Source organism: Excalfactoria chinensis, chromosome 4, assembly GCF_039878825.1.
Source record: "Excalfactoria chinensis isolate bCotChi1 chromosome 4, bCotChi1.hap2, whole genome shotgun sequence".
NCBI lineage: Eukaryota > Metazoa > Chordata > Aves > Galliformes > Phasianidae > Excalfactoria > Excalfactoria chinensis.
This window is the reverse complement of record NC_092828.1, coordinates 39,269,953-39,293,371: the sequence shown is the minus strand read 5'-3', so window position 1 is coordinate 39,293,371 and position 23,419 is coordinate 39,269,953. Positions and strand designations below refer to the sequence as shown.

The 23,419-nt window shown below is 41.9% G+C and overlaps 1 protein-coding gene across 3 annotated transcripts in view; it reads left to right on the top strand.

The window, feature by feature from the left end:
* The window catches only part of SLC4A4 (solute carrier family 4 member 4), a 179,200-nt gene that overhangs the window by 103,190 nt on the left and 52,591 nt on the right, over window positions 1-23,419 (top strand). For all 3 annotated transcript variants that reach the window (XM_072336289.1, XM_072336288.1, XM_072336290.1), the window contains one exon: window positions 16,465-16,622. In XM_072336289.1, coding sequence (XP_072192390.1) covers window positions 16,465-16,622 — 158 coding nt within the window. The remainder of the gene's footprint in view (window positions 1-16,464; window positions 16,623-23,419) is intronic.

The following is a 23,419-nucleotide window of genomic DNA, read 5'->3' as shown; positions in this document are numbered from 1 at the left end:
TGTTGTAACATACAGCTGCCTTTATTTTTTTCTCCAAAATACTTTCCCTTTAATGTATGTAGCCACACACAAGGAGAGAATAATTGTAAAATAGCTTTTTCACTGGTAAGACTGCTGTTTTACGTTTTTAGTTAGACTACATACGGGGTCTTACAGTGGCAGAAAACTGGGTGTGAATGTTGCAGTGGGCTTCTTAGATTTCGTTAGTCCAAATGGTCTCAATTGTTCCTCCTGCTGAAATGTCTGTGGACACGTACAGATAATAGAGTTTTTGTCTAGTATTGTATACTAAAATAGGTGTTTTGGTGGGGCTGATTTGTTCTGTTAACAAATCCAATTTGGAAATGTGCTCCAAAGTTTTTAGCTTTCAGTATAGATAATACTTGACTGCTTATAGTGAAAATTGTTAAACTAACGAGTTCCAAAAAGCCGCTTAGTTAATTAGCTCATGTCCTTCTGATGAACTTTGCACAATGGAACCCTTGTACTGTATGCTTGTTGAAGCTGGCCTGAGAAATCACCTTCGCTCTCAGTTTTCATTACTGATTGACTGAAACTCCTGTCCTGATAATATCTTTGAAACTGTGATGATGTGATGATGCCTGGCAAATTTCTTGAGCGGAACTTAGCATGCTGTACAGGCACGAGGGAATAATTCATGGTGTTATGACAACAGGAGCTGGAAAGAGAACAGATTTTTGCCTTGACATCAGAGTGACTGGCTTTCATTATCCTGGTATTCCATCTGGAAGCCTGACAGTTAATAAGGCCATACAGTGAGATATGAGTCTACTAAAGAAAGAAGCTGTGCTGTGCTCTATTCATTTGCATGTGTGTATCAGAGATCAGTTTGTCTTTAAACTGTGACAGGCTGAAGTTTCTCGATAACAATAGCTTGGAGTTAGATTGGGACTAGAGGTCTTTCATCAAACATTATTTTTGCACATATAAAGGAGAGTATTGTGTGTTTGTGTGTGTGTGTGTTTTAAAGGAAGAGAAAAGCTTTGAACAAATTTTTATATAGCATCAGTAATTCTCCTGCCTACCTACATCCTTACTTTTTATTTTGCAGTCTTTAATACTAATTGGAATGATGCAATTTACAGTAGCAATATTAAAATCAGAATCCCCTTTTTATCTGTTTCTATAGGTTCTTACTGAGCAGAAAGACACCTCGGTACAATAGAAGTAGAGGGTTCTGGATGCTGTCTCTTCAAACTGCAGAGTGTACACCTCAGATGATGTTTCCCATCTTTCTCTCTTCTCCCCCAGCCCTTTGCCACTTGAAGTGCTGGTGACGAGTGCTTTGGAATTACAGTATGGTCAAAAACTCTCTCTTGATGAGGTTTGACAGATCGGGTTTTGTGATTGTCACACAGTACTTCATGGAAAAGGATGTGGATCATCCCTTGGAGCAGTTCTTGCCCTGTAGAGCCCTGCTTACTCTTGCCAGTTGGTACTCCCTTAGCTAAAAGCACTTAGCACCTTAAAGCGGCCATATTTTTCAGTACCTTCAGCTTACTTAAGAGTATCTTTTTACTCAGTTCCAGTCTTCAACTCCAGCCATCTTTAACTTTGTGCATCTTGAGTTGCTTTGTTTCCACTCAAGCAGCAGTTCCCTCACATGCTGTTGGAAAAGCAGACTGGTCCTGGGTATCCACCTGCTGCATTCCCCAAGGTGTTGTAAGGTCTAAGTGGAAAACTTAGACTTAGTGTCTTCTGTTGTATGATCCCGATATTTCTTTGTGATTTGTTTGGGATCCTTCTCAATGGAGCCAATCCTGGTGCAGATTTCTCTTGACAGTCTGCAGTTGCCACACCACCAGTGGGTCATTTGTCTTCAGTGGAGACCTTCCAGGTTGAGAGAAGGTGGAGGGTGAGTCTGCAGTCTCTGTGAATGCCGAGGGGAGTGGTTGGGTGAGTTTTGCCATAAACGTTGAGATTATGAAGTGGGGATGTGACTGCTTTCAATACTGAATTGTCAATTTCAACTCCTTTTTCCTAATACTGGGGGATTTCCAGTGGAATCCTTTGAGGTTGAAGTGAACAAGTGAACAAAAGGTCAGAAGAGGACACTGGGAGGGGCAGGGGGGGGACTTTCTGCAGATGAGTGGAATGCATTGGCATGTTATCTAATGTACTTGATCACATCTTTTCTTGTGGAGCTGGCCTATTATTGATAGTGGTACTTCGATGTGGTCACCAGGGCAATGCTGCTTTCAGGTGCTTTCTCGTTGTTTATAAGATAATTGAGTAATGTTGTTTTTGTTTAAGATAACTGAGTAAAGGTGAGACCTCACCTATAAAAGCAAAAGCCCAGATTGACCCCTCCAAACAAAGGCTGTGTCTGCTGTTAATCCTGGTCTCCTGAGCTTATTTTTCAGTCTCTATGGAGAGCTGGGATTGCAGAGTCAATTGAGGTTTGAGGTGGGCTGGTTACCTCTTGTGTAATTGCCTTCCTACCTGCAGAAGCAGCTCTGCTAACACAGACGTCTAACAGCTAAGCAGCGTGAGCTAGGACAGATGCATTCATGTCCTCATGGATCTGTGCCATGACAGCACCCAGGTGAGGTGCTGTCACAGCAAGACAGAGAGGTATTACAGCTGCTAGGGAACAGCTGAGGGAACAGCAGTGAGATGTGTTAGGAAGCACTGGACAGTTTTTAGGTTTTCCTTGAAGATCTGTTGGAGGATTCTCCATCAGGATGCCTTCCTTGAGGTTCGTCCTGCCCTGCACAGTTGTTTCAGAGACCTGAGGAAAGATACCAATGTTCAAAGGCAAATACATGGCAGAGGTTGTAGCAGCTAGACTGCTCTCCTCCAGGAACAGAGAACAGTTAAGTGTCTGAGGCAAGTGAGTGAAGACAGTAATCCACTGCTTTCTTGTCACTGTAACCTCTATTATGACAAGGAGTCAGGCTCTACTGCACTGATCCTGAATCCAGCTAGATGTTCTGCTCAGCCCTCTGGCTTTCTCACAGATTGCAAAGGTGGATTTGAAGACTGATAGCACTGAGGATAAGAGAATAGCAAGAAAATATTTACAGTGGTCCCAGCACACACTGACATGAGTACAGCAACTAAAAGTAACAAGAGATAAGATTTAATTAAAATCCTACATAGCACTCAGATTTACCTGCAGTTAGTTTTGTGAGGTTGGTTCCTCTTCCCTTAGGGAAGGGATGGTTGTGTGCTTACTTTGGATTTACTTTGATCTTGCTTTTGTTTTGCTTTTCTCATAGCCTTTGCCATCTTAATACACTTTCCAGAGTTAATCTTACTGGGGGTAACCATTAAGCTGTTGTCTGAGGCAAAGAAAATGAACTTAGAATCTGCCTTGGAAAAGGATGCGGTCAGGAAAGGATGCTCTGGCTCTTCTCAGAGGATCAGCTGAGCAAGTGCTACCCATTCCCTAAGTGCCAGGGCAAGGAGCCATTAGCTAGAGAGGAGAGGAAAGAAGCTCCTTGACTGAAAGGCACTGAAGGAGCAGACACAAGCTTTACTTACAGCTGTTTTTTTTCCCCAAAGGATTCACCACTAGCCTTGCTGTTAGCTTTGAAATCAGCAGCATCAGCTCAGTCGTGCTATTGCTGAACTTTTCTTAAGGCTGCTATCCTAACTGTTCTCAGTCAGATGCAGCTGTTTGCATGCCTCTTGGCCTGAAAGGAGAGCTTAGTACATGGTGTGGGCTGAAAGACAACATTTTAAATACCCCAACACCCTTTTTTCCCCTTTGATTTGCAAAATGCAAATGATTTTAAAGCTGAAACAAGAAAATAAAGGACTAGTTAGCAAAATGCAGAGTGTCAGAAAATCTTTAACTATTGTCACAGAAGTTCCATTGATGGTATTGATTCTGTGACTGACAGAACACGGTGTCCAGTGAACTCCAGTGCACCTAGGGGGTCTGCTTTGGTAATACTGGCAGTCACAGCTTGTGGCCTAGGGAAAGGAGTATTAACAGTGCCAGTGTTTCTGGTAGTACAGAGTCAGGAATGGACTTGCAGTGTTGTGTGTGGACATCAGAACTTTGCTGTCCTTGCTGTGTTGTTCATATGTGGGCTAATGTCAAATGAAGCTTCTTTGCGCCATGCCTGAAAACCATCAGGCTTTTGCTCACTGTGTCCTGGCTTCTTTGGATTTTTCTGTTTCTCTATCTTGGATTCTTTGTTTTTTCACAGAAGAACTATGGGAAAAGGGTGAGATGCAACATAATGGGAAAGTAACTCTTCTGATAAAGCACAGTGTTGTCCACTTTATTCATTTTAAACTTAAGCAGACCACTCAGCTCCCTTTTTATGGCCACCTGCACTGAACACCTGGTAGGGTGGCATCCATGGGCAGTCATTCCTTCTGGTAGGGGCAGAAGTATGGACATTTTCTCTGAGGCACATTGTAACAATCAGAAAGATCAACACTATGGGATGGTGATGGAGAAGGTGTAATGACGAAGACTAGCATGATGGAAATGTGTTACTGAGGAAAAATGCTCACCTGTCTCTGAAGATCTAGGCTTGCAAGGGAAACTCCACAAGAGAGGGATCTCCAACCAGAGATCCTTCCACTGTGGCTGTCAGTCCTTAAATGAGGTCTAAGAGAGGTGCAGCCAGGCTTCACCCCTTCTGGTCACACAGCTGAATTGCCTTCACCTGTGCTTCCAGAGCTGACTGGGTCCTTTCTGCAGGTGCTCAATCATGTTCAGGCCGTGACTCAACAGTTACCATGCACACATTCAAGTCTTGAATTTGCCTTACTTCAAGGCATTTGCCTTATTTCAAGGCATTGAGATCTACTGGTGATCACCAAAGTACATCAGACCTTTTGCCAGGCCTGTCAGGTCTCCAGCTGAACTTGCAGGATAAAAGCCATGACAACAGAATATTTAATGATCACTACTAGGAGGCTTATGGGGGCGGATGCAAAGAGGAGAGGAAGGCTTTTATTCCATTTTTAATGCCACTTGGTAAACGTGCTGTGTTGCAGGAGATGGAACAACTGGAAAAAAGAGGGGAACTCCAAAGGAAGGTCTTCCCTTTCCTCCTCCAGCATGTGTGGGAAGCTTGTCCTGTAGCTAAACAAAAGGCTAAACAAAATCTGTTGGCAGTGCTAAGCACCCAGACAGCTATGTGTAGTTAGCAATGTCTTGTTAATGAAAATTGAAGTTAGGTAATTTGCATGAACTGTCTCCTACCTGCTATAGGAGCGATGGCTTCATTCATTGCTCTGTGTTACATTTAGATTGCAGAAGGGACTGGTTCAGCATCCTGAGTGTCTTTCAGAAGTTGCCGTGACTCAGACTGCTCTGATGTGTAAATAGCTTCAATAAAGGACACTGAATTTTGATTTTGCTATTTTATCATGGTGCTTTTTTTAGGATTGCTTGATGTTTTGGCAATTTATAAGGGTAACTAGGAAAGAGGAGTTGTATTCCTTTTCATTGTGTTTGTATTGGCAAAACACTTCTTGAGGTAGCAGTGTGGAGAAGTGATTTGCCTTCATTTGTCTTATTTTATGAGGTGTTGGCTGCAGTTAATGTACTGGTCATTTTCAGCTAGATAGGCGAACAGAGGCAGCAGGACTTACGGACAATTTCTTTTCTGTATTCTAATTACCTTGATCTGGTCCACAGCAGAGCTGGATCTAGTTAAAGCATATGCTTCTGGTGGGTTATCCAACTGGGGGAAGGTAAGGGGGGAACATACACATGTATATTTTAACTGCTTGTGCTAGCCTGATTGGATACTGGCATCTTGCCTGCAGCTGTGAGCTTGACTGTTCCGGATCCAGGTGGTGGGGAAGTTTGTACTACCTAGTGCAGAAATGGGACAGGAGTGCTGAAAGTACACCTTGAAAATTAGGCTTAGATAAATTTAAAATGATTGCCTTTTGCCTTGGATTTTTAAAGAAACTGTGGTTAGAAAGCATCATGCTTATATTAATGCTTCTACTGTCTTATATGCATGCTAGCCAAGTTACATATATTATGAACTAAATGCAAATAAGCCTTTCCAATATGTTTATGCCTCTCAGCCATTTCCTAGTTTTAATTGATGTTTTCTGAAGTCTTGCTAGCCTGAAAAACAGCCTTTTGTCAAAGATGGGGTTCCAAGCAAAGAGCTTGTGTAGCTGTGACAGCTGAATCCTGCCATCAGCATCAGGTGAGGGCCTACACAGGGGCATCCCAAACTGCCTGCCTCCTCTTTGTAGCTGGTGGCATCCCACATTCCTCTCTGAGCTTATTAGAGCTCTGCCTGCACTTACAAGGGTTGCCAGTGTAATTATGCCATATTGGCAGTCCTGCCTTGCAGACCAGAGCCTACCCTGGCTGCAGCTACCTGACTGGATGAGCCATTCTGGTGAGAAGCAGTCCAGCTGCTGCTACTGTGTGCTGTGCACATGAAGAGATCCATACAGCTCTGGGGAAACTCCTTGCTCAGATCTGTTATCCCTTGTTGCGTCAGTTACCTTGTACAGCAGTGACAGCAGGTATCCATATCAGCCTAGTGGCACCTTTGGCAGCCACTATAAGAATGTTAAGTCTGTTCTGTTCTGGCCCTGGTTTTAGTGTCCATATGTTCAGTTGCCCTGTTTCTCTCCTGGCACAGCTAACAACGTCTGCTTGCCCTGTAGGATTTTACTGGCACTCCTTTTCCCTCTCTCCAATTTCCAGCACACCTACAGATAGAATTTTCAGTGCAGTTTTCAGCTTTCTAGCTAGATTCCAACCACATTGCCACATGTGGTCCTGTAGTTGCAGTGTTCAAGTCACAAGTGCTTCAGGAGAATATTTATAAAAGTGTCCCCACATGATTAATCCATGGAAATAGAGGCTTCGCTTACGTTCAGTATTTCTTAAACTGTGCTTGGGATGAGCTCTCACTTGGCAGCATACCTTCAGTTTTCCCTCAGTTTCCCTTTTGAGACTTCTCAAACCACATGGTACCTCCATCTGAGTCAGGGGCTCACAGTCTTGATGCGAGGAGGAAGAGGCAAGGTGCTTAGCTTGTTGCTCATGTGGGAAGCAGAGCACGGTTTTCATATCTCCTTAGTCCCCACTTACTCACTCTAGGAGCATCTCCGTTCAAGCAGGCTGTTGAGGAGGACAAGGTTTTCTTGTTTTTTGTAACACCCAGGATGCAATTCATTTTCTTGGCACTAAGATATAGCTTTGTCAATGATCATTTGATTCCTGTAGTCTTAATAATTTGAAAATACTTATTTGTATTTCAACTGAGAGGACAGTTACCTGTGAATTAAAGCTATTTAGAAAAGTCAGGGCAGAGCCGTTCTGAGCCCTTTCATTGCCATAGAAAGCGGGGGATGGTGTGCTGTTCCCAGTACTGGTACCACTTTTGTTCCTTGTCCTGTGAAAAGTTCTCTGGTCATGCTTTGTTAAAATGTCCTTGGCAGCTCTGAATGGTTGAAGCATGAGGATATTTTTAATGCTCAAGATGCAAAATAAAGGGGAACATTTAAAGAATTTTTTTTTTTATTATTTTTTTTTTATTCAGAACCTTTTATTGCTGAGCTGATGCAATAGCATAAACAAAATGAATAATATATTAATATAGGAGGTGTTTACTGACCTGGTGCTATCTCCAGTTTCAAAGTGTTTGTATGTGGGGACAAAAACCAAGTCTGAATGAATATGGTCAGTTGGAATATTTAGTCAGAGAGAGACGCAAAACCCTTCTTATTTGTTGTGGTGTGTGCAGTGCTTATTCAAACGGGTGTTTCCATATCAACAGGAAATCTGTGCCAAAGCCAGCTCTAAAGTTAAAAAAGGAATTGGCCTTGTTGAGAGAAATCTTCATGCCTTTCCTAGGGGGACTGATGGGATCCTACTGTTTGGAATGAAGTCCATTGATTAATGGTGAGAGCAATTCATTGCTTTTCCTGTTTGAACAACATCTCCTAATCTCCGCAGTCACAAGCAAAGATTGCTAATTTCTACGTCTGTCAGCCTGGATGACCTACTTTCACTCCATGGAGCTCAAATGAAAATAACTATCTTCCGGTATAGTTTGCTGCCACCTTTTTTAAAGGACAGGAAATGTTTCTAGGAAGTTTAGTTAACTGGAATTTCATTTACTTTGGCCTTTTGTCTTCATGCATAGAACAGTTTTGCTTACGTAGTTTTTCCCTACAGTGTATCAGCAGAGCACGTTTTGTGCATTCCTTGGTGATGGAGTTCTGTACGTAGACAAAACACAGAGCATTACCTTTTAGGTAAGCATTCATAGAAAGACGCATATGTAGATGGATTCGGGAAAAAAAAGAGGCAGATACAAATTCCTGGGGGATTTACTTTTTGTTTTTTTTTTAAGTACAAAAGCACTGTGTCTATGCTCAGATATGGGCACCTTATGAGTGAAATATGCTATGACTATGTAGGTGAGCATACATACTCCTGCGCAAAGTAAACAGAAAGTAGAGTAAATCTTTACACAGGCTCTGTTAAATGATGTACCCTTTCTCTCTTTTCCATTTCTTTCCCCTGTAACTATGGAGTGGTTTGTTCCAGTGAGCCTTTGTTCACTTGACCTCATCTCTGCGTGCTCTCAGGCAGTCTGTTGCTGCCTGGCAGACTAGAAGATCCCTCATGTTGCGCTCAGCTTTGATGTAAAAGGAGTTAGAGGAACTGGATCCTTTTTCCCTGTGATCAGGGACCGTTAAGCCTTCATTTAGTTCTACAAAGCACTATGCATGCAATTAGGCTTTCTGTGGTAATCTGTATCATCAGTACAGATTTCGAATGCTCAGATTTTGCTGTGCTTTGGGTGCAGGAAAGAGCTCCTCTTAGTGGAGCTGAGTGAGAGAGCTCCTACCTTGCACAGAGGAGGCAAGTTAACTCTCTCCTGAAGTTATGGGGAACAGCACACTGGGGAACCCCAACCTCTGCCTGTACCAAGACTGTTCCTTGTCTCTGACACCAGATGCGGCACCTGGCTGAGCTCCCTGCTGCACCATGTGCCGTGCAGCAGTGGGAGCCTGTGGCAAAATCATACCCTAACCTTCACATTGGTTCCTCCCCTTCTTTTTGCCCCCAAATTGAACTGTGGCTATTTTTAATACTGTGGCGCTGGAGGGTATAGCGAATGTAGAAATGCTATGTGGCTGGGTGAAAAAGATCAGCTTGGAATGGATTCTCTGGTCAAGGTGCTAAATATGACCTGGGTGTCTTCTGCCTGATAAAGTGCAACTCAGACAAGAAGAGGGAGATTTGTAAAATGATGAAGGACATAAACAAGGAGGTTTGAGCATTTCCTTCCCTGCATGGGAAAGCCCTGGTAGCTCTGCTTTTTCCAGATTGGCACTTCTAAAATGTGCCACCTTGGGCTTTCAAGCAGAAGCTCAGATACTGTGACTTTCACTTTTGCCAGAGACAGCATTCCCAAATTTTCATGCCGGTGGAGTTTGTTTTGGTCATTCAGTTTCATTGATGACAGCAACTAAAGTATGCTAATTGAGAAGGAGAGTTTAAGCTTGAGCTTCAGGTCCTTTATATTATGAAGTTAGTATCTGCGTATAACTTCGTTGAGTGAAGTCAATGCATGGCCCTTTAGTTCTGAGTTAGTTTTATTGTTATTGTAAGGATGAGATGAGATGAAGTTTATTAGATTTCTGCTGTACCTGTGCAATTAAATTATATATGAATAATATTTTATTTTTCCTTTTCACTGTTAGGATGTTTGAGGCTGCCCTGCTGCAAACTCAGCAGCTTCTGTCAAGTGGGCACAGTGTGGTGTCCCATAAAGGCAGCTGCTCTCCCACAAAACAAAAGTTCAAGCAAATCATGGCCTCTGCTTTACTGACAAATTCTCTTTTGCTCCAACCCTCCATTCATTTAGAGCCGATTTTTCAAACAGGGCCTATATACAAAAGCTGTATGTGGTAGTAAAATAGCTATTAGGTGACACACGAATATATTTTTGTGAGTGTACTGTGTCCCACATCAATTAATCAGCAATACTCTCCCCATGCAACTGGCATTTAAATCCAAGCAATACTAACAGCTAAGTTGCTAAAGTCAACAACAGGCATTGATCACCATGCCCTGTGCACCGAGGTGTCCTATGCAAATACAGAGTTAGTTATAGGCACCATATGGCATGCTGCAGAACACAGTCCCCAAAGAGCAATTTATTTTGAGCTTTCATACTCTGGTAACCTCAGCTTGAAAAGGAACTGTTCCTGAGCAGGTGGCGTGCTTTACTCTGACTTACTGAGACAGAGATTTCTTTTCAGTAACTCTTCTTTAGGCTAGGGGTGATCAAGTATGAAGCATGTATGCAGACAGATTCTGCAAAAATTAGTGCCTACACGTTTCAGGTTGTTTTGCAAAGGCTGGAACATCATTACAGTAATGTAACTAGCTAAAAGACTTCTCTAGTTACAATTTTAATGCTGCTTCATGGTTGCTTTTTGTTGTTGTTGTTCATTTTGTTTTTGTGATGCTTAAGCTAATGACTCACTTAATGGAGTTTCCACTTGCCTTGGGTATTCTCTTTGCCATGGACATGCCTACAAACAACTTTGCTGAGTGTGTCAGGGGTCATGGACAGGAGCCATGTGTTTGTTTGGCCAAGCACTGCTTTTCACATTTTCTTTTTCACCTGGTTGTTAGGCAGCTTGGTTGTGCTAGGAGCTCCCAAACAAAGCAAGGTTGTTCCTTTCCACACTTGACAAAGTACATGACCCCATTGAGTGATCTAGAAAAACAAGTCTATTTAGCTTCTTGATTTGTTTCTGAAAATCTTGCAAAGAAGACCAGGGGTACATAATTCGCCTGGCTCCCTCTTGCCCCTGTTAACTGCAGTTGCTCCTGAATGCCTCCCCTGCATGTGAGCTGTCTGTCTTGCATGTCCTTCACACCTGCATTTCGGACTGGAAACAACAGCAGTTTGGAGCTACTTCATGAGCTGTTCTGCAGGGAAAGCGATGTTTGTGAGAAGATAAGGCAGATAGATATACAGTACAATAAAATGACTGGGAGTAAATGAACAGATGCAATAAAAGCAGTGTACTTACTAATTGCTTTAATTTCCGATAAATCTTAAGTGATGCTGATAATAACATATTGTTAAAACATATTTAGGGAAGTAGTGATTTTTCAGGTTGTTCTGCCCTTTTGCAGCTACAGCACTGGAGGTTTTTTTTTTTCTTGCCTTTAACACAGCATTAGTGGTGTTCTTAGAACAGTGTTCAATTTAGCAGAGTGCTGGGAAAGTGAACAGTGCTCCAAGCTGCCAGGCCTTGTTCCTGCTCCTCCTTGGTGATACTGAGACTCAGATCTTCTCTGAAGCTTCTTCAGGGAATGGTTCAAAATGGTTATTAAGTGCTGACTGCACCATTCCCATTACCTACCTGATAAATCATTTAAGCAAGTGTTGAGTGGTACTGCAGAACTCTTCTAGAACAAAAACCTCCGTGATGATCTCTCCTCAAATTAGTCATCCTGTTGTAATGTGCTGGACAAGAGAGGCTGATGGTGCTGATACCTTGAGAGCTGAGCAGCCACAGAACTTGGGATCCTTCTCATCAGTTCAGGTCCAGAAAGGTACCTAGGTTTGAGAAATCTTTGTTTAGGAAAACATGCAAAAGTGCAACTGGTCTGTTAGAAAAGTTGAATGTGTGCTTTATTGTACAATCGCCACCTTCCCAGTGTCTTTCATCCCCCAATGGTTAACCCCAAACCATTTTTCATAGGGAAGCTGGTAGCGCTTTCTTTATTTAGTATTTTCTCTGGTGGGAATCCTGACTGAAGCATGTAGGAGTTAAGATTGTTCCAGCAGTCTTCTTCCTGCTGAATCAGTAATTCATGCCTTTTCATGAGACTTTTTGCATTTTCCTACTTCCTTGTGTCTCTTGGCAAAGCCCAACACAAGGCTTCTTAGGGATTCATTGCCTAGCCTAATGTTACCCCCTGCCTGTGTTCCTGGCAGTGCATCCACCTGTACCATTCATTGCTAGCCAGGCAAGCAGCATGTCCGGAGATCACCCTGGGTGAGGAGCTTTTGGGGGAACCAGCAAAGGGCAGGATTTCCAGAGGCCTTCAAATTCACATTAATTCTGCTGTTGCTGAAGCAGACAGTTACAAACAAAGCCATCTTAGGGCTGAGCACATTCAGAAATCCCCTTTTCCTGGTAAGCTCAGGCCAGGCTGTGGCCTCTGGCCAGGTTTCAAGTGCCAGGGTGATAGCAGAAAAGAGCCAGGAGAGGCTGATGTTTAAAATACTGCTGGTGCAGTGTTTGCCCATTATCAAATAAGCAGCTGATGACAGTTTTCCACAGCTAGACCTAGTTAATGTTCTGTCAGCTAGGGGATGCACGTTGCAGCACACTGTGAGCTTGCTTGTGCCCACTGTGGCACAGCTATAGTATGTAAGTGCAGAGATGAGCATAACCTTCAGGCTATGAATAACTATTTTTAGTGTGAAGTTATAGCTACATTTTGAGAAGAGACACAAATGAGAGCAACTCTGGCTGATGAGAGCAATGCCAGACAGTAGATTTCTTCTGGTGCTTGGACCTAATCCTGCAGAATTAGACCTCATATAATTTGGATGTTTTGAGAAGGATTGCTGGACATGAATAAAGCTTTTTAGGTCGCCTTCTAAACTTTTACTTTTCTACAGTTTTGAGCCTCACTGTTAAATAACAAAGCAGGTGCTTTGATGCATTTCTGTAAGTGCTGCTTCTGTTGTGACTGAAGTCCCAGTGCTGCTTTCCTTACTGATGGATTGACCACATGTCAGCTCCTCTGGGGCTGCTCCCAGGCTTGAGGCTTTCCTGTTGCTTGTGCAGGAAGCAGACAGACCTTAGAAGTCTGCTTTAATACTCTCACATAAGGGAGCAGAAATTCTTTTTGGTCTCCCTTGTCAAGTCAGAAAACACGTCTTCATTGTATTTTCTTCGATCTCATTTGCTAGTTGGAATATCCACACACAATAACTCCCTAATATAGGGACTGGAAATGACAGCTGTTTTATGTTCAGCTTTATTTTGATAAAGAAAGGAGAGGAAGATCTGTAGTGTCAGAGAGCTTTTTTTTCCAATTATGGCTGTGCATGTACCCTAGTGGAGAGACTAGAATAGTTGTCTCTGAATCAAATAGGCTGAACTTATTTCCACTATGCATTGACAAGATGCTTTAGGTGGCCCAGTGTTGATGATGACTTTGTCATCAAGGGTAATGATGTTGGAAGAGGTGGGGGTCATAGTTAACATTGGGCTTATAGGAATAAAGAGTTTGACTCTAAATATGATGAAAAATGTATGCCCATGTGCTTTTCTTATTACTCAGGCAGCAAAATTAGATAGGAAGTTCTTTTAAATACTTTTTTAATCTAATATACTGTAGTAAGTATATAGGTCACTCTGAAAGTAATGCCACCTGTTTTATTTCCATGGAAACGACAGCAAAAACAAAGGGCACAATAAGACTATTTGACAGAGCAAATTCTCAGCTACAAAACGCTGCTGTTCAATGTAGTCGCCACCATTAGCTATGCATTTTATTGCCAGTGATGAACAGGAGCCTGTAAGTTGTGCTTGTGTAAATCTGAATCAGTGGAGATGACCCACTGTTGTTGTCACCACTGCTGAAATGCATTGTCTGCCTTACTGTGCTCACATCCACAGATCAGTCTGTGAAAGAAAGCTAGGCAAAGTAACTCCTTCCCAAAAGCTGGGCTAGGCAGGAAGAGAAGGGAAAAGGAAAGAAGAGAAAAGATGAGAAGAGGTCAAGATAACTTGGGCTTGTGTTACTGAGGACAAAGGAACAGTCAAAGATTATTGAAAAATAAAAGAATAATGCTAGAAAGGCATCATGGGAAGCACAAGTTGAAATAATCTGAGTAAAACAATCAATAGGGTGACTGGAAAGTAATTTTGATCTTATAATTGAATTTATTTTTCAACAAAAGTTATTGAAATGTGTGAGTTCATCATATGCTATCTTCTCTAATTACCAGCTTGTATTTCTGAAGAATCTGTGTTTTTCCTGTGATGATTTTTATCTTTTATTCTGCTTATTCCTTCACCATCCCTTACAAAGGGTAATCTGAGCCTCTGGGGATAAACCACAAATCAGAGTAAGCCTGCTAGCTGGTTTTGTTCCTTTCTATGCCTTGAACAAAGCAGGTAGAGATCTTAAGTCTTTTATTTTTGTGCTGCATGCATCACACAGGGCCTTGCTCTCAGGAAAGCACCACGTTGCTCTCATATTTTGTCCTAGTCCAGAAATGAAAGGGAAATTTCAAAGAATCAGCAAGTAGTTCTGTCTGTACTTTTAAACATAACTCTCTCAGGAAAATGAGAAGACATGCTAGTCATCAGGAAAGGCTTCTGCTGAGGTTGGTGAAAGCTATTCAGAAGCATCTTGCTTTGATGGCTTGGGAGAGGGGGTGAATCTCTGCTGCTCCTCAATATGCTGTCTAGAGAAGGGGGGCTGAGGAACAGCTTCCATCCCAGCTGTTGGGCCTTGGAGCTTTCTCCTAGAAGCCTTTATTTAAGTGTATGTCCAAGGTGGTGGATACTGTGGTCATTTAGAGAGGACACTTGCTTTTTCACCCCATGGACAATTCCTGGCTCAGCAAGGTCTTGTCAAATTGTACAAAGAAGCTCTCAGTTGGTGACTACCAGGATTCCTTGTCAGATTTTACTGAGTGCATCCCTGAAAGTTGTCTGAGTGTTTTGTCATTTGCTCATTCTTCCATGGGATACATTATCCAGTGGTGAATAATTGACAGCATCAATTTAAAATTACAAAGATTCTGTGGGTGAATTACCGCATGCCTTATTTTTTTTCTTGCGTATTTAAAGTTTTCTACTTTATAAATATTGAAACCATCACTCAGCATGTACTTTGGGGCTTACAACAGTTGTGAAGCCAAACTGTGTTGTGAGAGCTGCTGTGAATTACAGGTGGCTCTGCTGAAGTGGATTTTTGTACTTCACCAGCGGGTCACACTGATTTTCCAGCAGCTCATGAGGTGGTATGTGTGTACTCCAGATATTAACTCTGCTTTTATTTCTGGGTAAGACTTTCAAAAACTCTCACTGATAGAAAGGTATTATGAGACAGAGAAAAGAGTGAGATCAAGTTAGGAGTTGCTGTAGCAGGATAAAATAACAGCTGCAGTAACTTGATCGTGAAGCAATGAGTGTTCGGTTTATGGTGGAAGTGTGAGAGGTCTTTTAGTTGCACGGTGACTCTCAATTTTTCATAATCCTTTCAGTGTTTGGGGCCTATATACATTTGAGTTTTGTGTGTGCAATAATCCTCCTTCTCATTTCTCTCCCATCTACCCTGGCTCCTTCTTCCAGGCCCGGTGCTTTTCTTTTTTTCTGAAACTCATTCTGATTTTCCTTTTCTCTGTGGATACCCTTTCTCACTTTGTTTCTTCCCGAGGCTTTTGTTTCCTTTCAGACCTTCTGGAGATGTGGGATGTAGCAACTGTCCTGCATCTCACCTTACAAGGATGGAAAAAGGAGTTTCTCCTGGTCAGGGTTCTCTAACAGCAGTGCATTCTCCTCTGTACCCCTTCTGACCACAGAAACCTGTGGTGAAGGCTGTGGGCTCAGGTGATGATGTGGGAAATAGTAACAAGCCAGTTTCTCACCTAGACATTGACTGAGGTTGTTAATGTTGTTTCAAAACCAGCATACTTGCTCCATTTGCTCAGTGGCTACTCTTGTGCTGGCCTGCACCAGCAATGGGAGCAGCAGCTTTGGGAAACCTATGGGGCAGAAGCCACAGACATAGGAAACTTGCTTCTAAAAGTGTGCACTAAGTCTTTCACTTGGAACTTGAAAAGACTTGTATGCAGCAAAATGCATGTGCCCAGCTCCTGGTATGGTCAGCTGGAATGATGTCCACCCTTCAGGCTTCGTTCTTGTCAGGCCAGTCATTTCTGTAGCAGCAGCTGCAGAGCCTGATACTGCACTTTCACTTGTGGAAAGTGCATGCCCTCTGCCCAGATGATCAGGCAACAAGTTGATGCAGTGCTTTTTCCAGAAACTCTACCCGCATCTGCTCATCTTTCTCAGTGCTGCACAGCTTTTTCTGCCCAAACTAATACTACCCATAAACAACCTTCAGGAAGCCTGATATTCTCAGTGCTGGCTTGGCTACAGGCACTTGTAGCGGGATTGTTCTTCAGGTGATGATTTTCATAGCTGAGATATTCAGCTTTTAAAGAGTGGTATGAATGCAAGTATGGCCATCTGCTTCTCTGGCCTGACTTCTATTTTATATTTATGACAGGGAGAGGGCTATCATAAGCAGCAAAGCCTGTATCTTAGTAGACCAAATGAGGATGACACATTGGTCATAGGACCTGAATCTATTTTTGGCCACTGAGGAAATGTGGCTGAAAGTTGGATAAATTTCATTGCACGTTTCTGTCTGCATGCCTAACAAGCCTTCATTTTATTTTCCTTTCTCTTCTACTAATGCAGCTGAAGAATAAATTTATGAAGAAATTACCCCGTGATGCTGAGGCCTCCAATGTGCTGGTTGGGGAGGTAGACTTCCTGGACAGTCCTTTCATTGCCTTCGTCCGGCTGCAGCAGGCAGTTATGTTGGGTGCTCTGACAGAAGTTCCCGTCCCTACCCGGTAAGAGAATCCTGCCCTTAGCAGTAGGCATGAATTGAAAACTGCATTTGCACCTTCTAAAATAATAGCACCAGACAAAATGAAGTTCTCCTTTGGTTTCCATCACGGGACTTGCATATGGTATTGTATTTTTTCAGGATTGTTGTTTTTAAAAGAACCAAAAACTTGCTATGGCTGCTAATCATTTCTGAGTTCTAAATTCAATTGCATAATATAAATCGTGTGTCGTGCACAAACAGTAAACAGTCACCTTAACAACTTGATCGTGAAGGTCGCTATCCATGTGACATATGACAATTGGATACTTTTTACCCCTCCTGATACCTACCACATGCACACGTTGTGCATACCTAAAATTCCTTTTGCCTGCTTTTGCAGTGCTTGTTTTTCATTGTAAAAATCCACATTAGACAAAGGATTCCATTCTGTCCCTGCTGGAGGGGGGAAGAAAAAATGTCAGGTAAACTAGGGGATAAAATTCTCTCTCGTGATCGTCACAACAGATGTTCCTTTGTATTTCACAGTGGCTTAGAAAAATGTCATACAAATATTTTATTTATTGTGACTCACTTTGCAAATTAACCTGCGGTCTCAGATATGAATATAACTTATCTTCTTAGGTGTTTGAATTAAATGCATATGCTTGTTATATAGGCAGGTAAGAACTATAAAACTGAGTGACATTAAAAGATAATTAAATGAACTAAGAATGAACCAAAGGGGTATTTCAGGGAGAAGGACAACAGGCTGAACTGGACAGACTGCAGGTGTTTTGCAGTGTCCAATTTCAATCCTGTGCAGGTCCCTGCAGTGCCTCGTTACTTGGCAGCATTGTGTGGACCCTGTTGCTGCTGTGCACCTGGGCTCTGGTGCACTTTCGGTATCAACTTACAAAGGATTTGCCCTGCATTTTACTTGTAATTACAAAGCTCACGTTGCACCTTTCATATCACTAATGTGCAAATGTATATTTTATGTGAATGTTTTCAGGGGCTTTTAATACAGAGTGCAAGTTCTATTTTGAATAGTGTCTAGAGGGCTGTACTGAGTAATGCTTCATGAGAAGGGACATTTTAATACTACAGAAGCACATCACTGGTGCCTTACTAATACTGACTTGAATCACAGCCACTGTAATGGAATGAAAGTTACGTGGTTGGTTATAATCTGAACCTTCTTTTCATCTACACAGGAGAGAATTGGTGTAGTTTTGGCCTTTGTTTAGTTGCCTTGTATTAATGCAAGGCATTACTCCAGAGTATCTCTCGGAGTCTGTTTCAGCAGCTCTGTGGAATAACCACATCAACATCTGTTTGCTCACAGTGGATGTTCTTTTGGGAGCATAGGGAAATGAAAATGGCTTAATTTTATAAAAGGTAATTGCTTATTTCTCAGCATTATGGAGCCCCGTATACATCAGTATTTCAACTTCTAAGTCTAACCCACTTGCTCCTTTTTAAGTACTTTTCAAAATGCTGTTCAGCAGAAGTAAAATCAGGAATTGTTTGTTTTGGTAGTGGGAGCCAGGAAGCTAGATCTAGGATTGCTGAATGACCTCATTATTCAGTAGCATTAACCAAGACAAGATGTCCTTCCATGCCAACATTTTTTTTTTTTTGCAGGAAATAGTATTATCCATTAGCTGTCCTCCAAACCAAATGTTAGCCCTAATCAAAGCAGGGAAGCTCATTAGATTGTTTTTGTGAGTAATGAAGAGGCATTTGCAGTGGCTGCATCCTGTGAAATTCAATCAAGGAAATCCCATAAGGGCCCAGACTAGTTATGATCGAGTGTCTCCTTGCTCAGCCCTTACACAGCCATCCTACACAGCGGGCATTTCTGTTGAAGATGTGCACTTAACCCACAGTGTCTGCAAGATGCTGCAGCTGGAGCCTTCGGTATTCCTCCTTCCTTTCCCTAAAAGGCTTCTATTTATATTTTGCTAAAAGATGAAGTTCCTGGTAAAATTATCAAAACCATGCCATCAAAATTAGCCCATGTACAACCGTGTGGAGTTGGAGGGGCTGTTCTAAATAAATGTGAGTTAACGTTTCAGTGCTGTGGGTTGCTTCACAGGAGCGCTGTGATGCAGATACAAGGAATAACCTCAGCGTGACCTGCATCTGTCTGTCTCTAGAATGCAGGTTGTTTTTATATGGGGCCCTAGGGCGCAGGCAGGAGTTCAGCACCCAGGTTTCAGTGCACAGCTTTAGGCACACCAGTCTGCATTGTGCAGTAGACGCGATGTTATTGTGGCTGTCTCTTCTTGCCACAGTGGGCCATACAATGCACTGATACTCAGTTCATGTTTCTGGTGTACTGTGTTAAGAAATGTCATGCTTTTTAGCTACAGATGTGCAGAAGAATATTTCACAGGAGCCTGCAAAGTGCCCTATCCTAAAGCCATGACAGTTGCAGGGCTTATTGGTTTAATGGCAGAAGGATCAGGAAGAAGGGTGACAGCATTCCAAGTAGAAACATCATGTCATCCAGCTTTCAGAAAAGCATGAAGTCATCTTAATGCTTTGCTTTTCGTAGCACTAGCCGGCAGTGTGTGCAGGGAGGGGGCAGCAGTAGTTGATAATAAAGCTGCAACTATTAGCTGGGTATGTAAGAAACTGAGAAAATCTCCTGATGTAGAAGCAAATGAGACACCAAGCCCTGTGGAGCTGAAAGGCTGTCCCTGCTCTGATATGGTATATTCATATTAACTTAATACTATAGAACAGGAAAACATTTCTTTGTATGCTTAAGGTGTAGGTATTGTTTCCATGTAAACTTCCAGTTAATTAGATTACTTATTTCCAGTATTTATTTTTCCTCCACACATTCCTCAACTTGGATTTTTCTTCAAAGTTTCCAAGTTCTGTATGTTTTCTAGAAATAAGATTTCCCATGTAGAAATGGCTCTTCTCTGGATAATTTTTCTGTGTATGATTCCCTTCACACTTCCTTGCTAAGTATTTTAACTATTTCCTTTACTTAAAAATAAATTCTTACTTAAAAGTAATTGCCAAGACCTGATGAATTATCTAGGAAAGGTTTCTCTGCAGGGCATTTTCGTCAATCCTAGTAATAAAAATCATGGAATTTAATTTGGTGTAGAGAACTTCCTGCCTTTTTCTCTGTAATATTTTCTCGTTACCGATCAGATCAAAAATCATTTATGGATTTTGATCTTCTCCTGTCAATTTTAATTCTACAGTGCTGTGAACTTCTTTTTTTGGTGAGCTCTTAGTTACTGTACTTTCCCCATTGCTTTGGTGTGGCTGCCTCACCTTCTGATGGTGCACCAGATGTAGCTTTTTATTTTCATAAAAGGGATGTACAATTATGTGTTCAGGTCTGTTCCATTAATGTAATGATGATGAGGGCAAAAGATAAAGAATGAGCAAGGGAAAGATTTTTTTGGAGATAAGCTGCACAGACTTGCACAGTCTAATATGTAGTGCTGGGAAATTGCCTGTGTCTACAAGTCTGAAATGAAATGAAGTAACTTGCCCAAGGTCGCTTAAAAAGCATGTGGCAGAACCAGGAGTCAGATTATCCTCCTTGTCTCCTAGCTTAAGCTTTTAACTACCAGGGCATCTTTTCTTTTGGTAGGCAAGAATGAAGCATCTGTCTTGTTCCTTAATTGCAGCACTGGAATAGTCTTCAGGGCTGTGTCTTTCAGCAGCTCTTCCAACAGAAGATCTTGCTTTGAGACATCTGAGCTCTGGCAAACAAATAAAACTTTAGTCTGCATTAACGTGTTGTATACCATGTGAGATGCCTGCAACTTGAAGGAGCACCTGTATGAAAACGTAAGGACATTTGAGCTCCTTTCCCTCCTGTAATCTTAAGGTGTGCCCCCTTCATTATGCAGAGGTCTAAGCCTCAGATTTTGGTGGAGAAGATGATCGTGAGTCCAGTGCCCTTGTGTCCATCAACACACATCTCTATTGGGAATGCTTAGTGACTTGCAGGCATCTCACAAGGTGTCCAACAGCAGAAGAACATTGATAAAATCATTGATAAAATCTGTGGGACCTTACTGAGTTTCCTTTGTGTAGGTGCTTTTAGCACTTCTGGAATTACAGTTATTTCTTTCTTTGTCCAGATGTGAGAAATGGATGTAGGTGAGCAGGCTAAAGTTGGATCTTGTTTTACTTGTTCCTTTTTTGTACGTGGCTGAAGGACTTTGTCTCCTGCACTGGTGGTCAGCTTGCTAAGAGGCCATGGTGAAGCTTTCTTGGCCTTGGGCCAGTTTTCACCACAACCCTTTTATCCTATACTGGAATTTGATGAAGTCATGGGCAGCTCAGATTTCTAATTATGTATCAAATAGAAAATGTTAGTGCTATGCTGACTTTAGAGCCTGTGTAGTATTTACTCCTTCCCTCCTAACTGATTTCTCCTTACCTTCATGTGATTTATTGGAGATTTCCAGCCAAACTGCTCACAAGCGCAGCACATAAGACTTTGTTGCCTCCTTCAGCTAACTGGATTGAGATTCCACTTTGTGGTCTCCAGAGTCATCTCCTACCTGGATCCAGGATGGTTCTTATCGTTTGTACCAGGCTGTATGGCCCACAGTCTCATGTTAGTGGGTTTGCAGTATCGCTGCAGAGTTTTGTTAAGATGTATTCAGCGTGTAGGTGAGGAGTACAATACAGTGGCCAGTGCACATTTGTCTGCTTGGAAGAGAATTTGCTCATCTGTAAAATAAATTTATTCTTATTGGGCTTGGTGGCATGGATCCTATGCTTAAAAGGTAAATCATATACAATGAATGGTCATTATCTGCTAAGGGTGACGTGTCCAAAGTGGCAGGAGGAACAGGGGCTGAGGAAGAAAGGAATAATAAATTAGTGAGTTTCTGACTCATTATCTGCTTGGAAGCAAAAGAGTGCTGTGAGTGTGCTGTCATACAGAGTTCAATACAGGTTTCCTGAGTGAGGACCATCTGCCATTTCTGTGAGCTGTTGTTCAGAGCTTGTGAAAGGAATTGAGTTTTCTTACAGCTTCAGAGGGACTGAGCTAAGTGATGCACAGTGAAATCTCATGTTTCTAGCCCTGAAATATCCTTAGAGTTACAAGGTATCTGAAGTGAATATTTGAAAACTCAGCATTTGTTGTGTGCAGCAGACTCCTGTGTTGACTTTCAACCCAACTGATAAAGGAGTATGTCACAATTAGAAGTGAGGGCTTTTTTAGCTAGATGTATTCTTAACTAAATGGTGATAAATGCATGTAAACACAGGCTAGTCCATGCCACTAAAGTACATGAATGTTTTTTGTATTTATGTGTATACATGTGCTTAAAAGATCTTGTTCTATGAGCTGAAGGCAATTCTGAGCTGAATCAGTCAGGATGAAGAATATTAGGAAGTCTCACAACCTGGCTTTTTAAGAACATTTTCAAAAGTGCAGGAACTTCAAGGTGGTACGTTTCTGCATTGGCAGAGAGCCTGATGTGATTAATTCAGGAGATGGTTATGAAAATACTTAGTTCCTTGGAAAGTCTGTAGAATGCTGAGCAGCAACTTCTGAAGTTGTGAACTTTTTAAGAAAAATAAATATATTTGGATAACCTGCATCTCAGGATTTTTACTTTTTAAAGAGTTGGCTGAGGAATAATTTCTCTTTAATATTGTTTTATAACAACTCTTGAAATGCAGGGCAAGTTCCAGGAGGTGGGAGGAGAGCAAAGAACGTGACCTAGGCGAGTATGGGTTACTCATCTCTGGGTGACCCTTAAGTTAAGCACTTGAATGCCTCATGCAGGACTTGATGGGAAGTGTTACAGTTAGTAATGCCAATTTATATATATTTATGGATCCGTTCATACTAACTTAATGTCCTATTGTAGGACTGTTAGGATATAATACACTTGATTAGACATTTGACTTAGCACCTCACAGTGATTTAGAAAACTGATACTACAATGCTTTTAAGGGCAACAGTATTTCTTGTGAAGTGTCTCTCAGCCTTGCTGTTTCATGATTTGTTAGCATTTTTGTGAGAAAGGATATACATTGTCAATAAAGGCTGACTCATAAGGAAGAGGATACCTCTGTGGCCCAAAGTAAAGTGGTCTCTTTGGCTGTAACTTGGCCCCATATCAACTTCAGCAGACAGAGTGCAGGTGGAAAAGCTGTGCTCTCGGTGCCAGGCTTTTCTAGATGATGCTGTGGGTGGAATGACTGGGGCCACTACAGGGAACAGCTGATAATTCCATCACTGCTGGAACCACTGAAACCTGGTTCTGAATTTCTCTTACCGTTTGGGTCTCCTTACCTTTGCAGCCACTGGCTCTTCAAAAGCTCGTAGAAACTCTGTATTTGGTATCTCTGGGTCTGTGTGATGTTTGAACTTGATCCCTGGGTCAGAAAGGTGGGTAGATGGTGTGAACACACAGTTTCATTTTCTCAGGAAAGCACCAACGTGGTGTTTCCAAATAGCAACAGGTTATTTCATCTGCGTGTTCGTATTGACAGAACTGCCAGCTCTTGGGTTATTTCTCTGTTGAAGTCATTGGTACCTCAGAGGAGGTTCAGAGAAAAACTTATGTGACTAAAGAGAGGAGAAAACCCTCAAACTGCTTCACCTAAATGCCAAATGGCTGCGGGTGAAGGGATCAATTGGAGAGGATATTTAAAGGAATTTAATTATCAAAGGTTCTTCAATCTAGCTGTGCTAATGGAAATGCATGACCAGAAGTTGAAGCTAACCCTATTCAAACAGAAAGTAATGTAAAGGGGCTTATATGAGATAACTTAGCAAAAGTTATGATGTGTGTATTCATTTTCCATTAC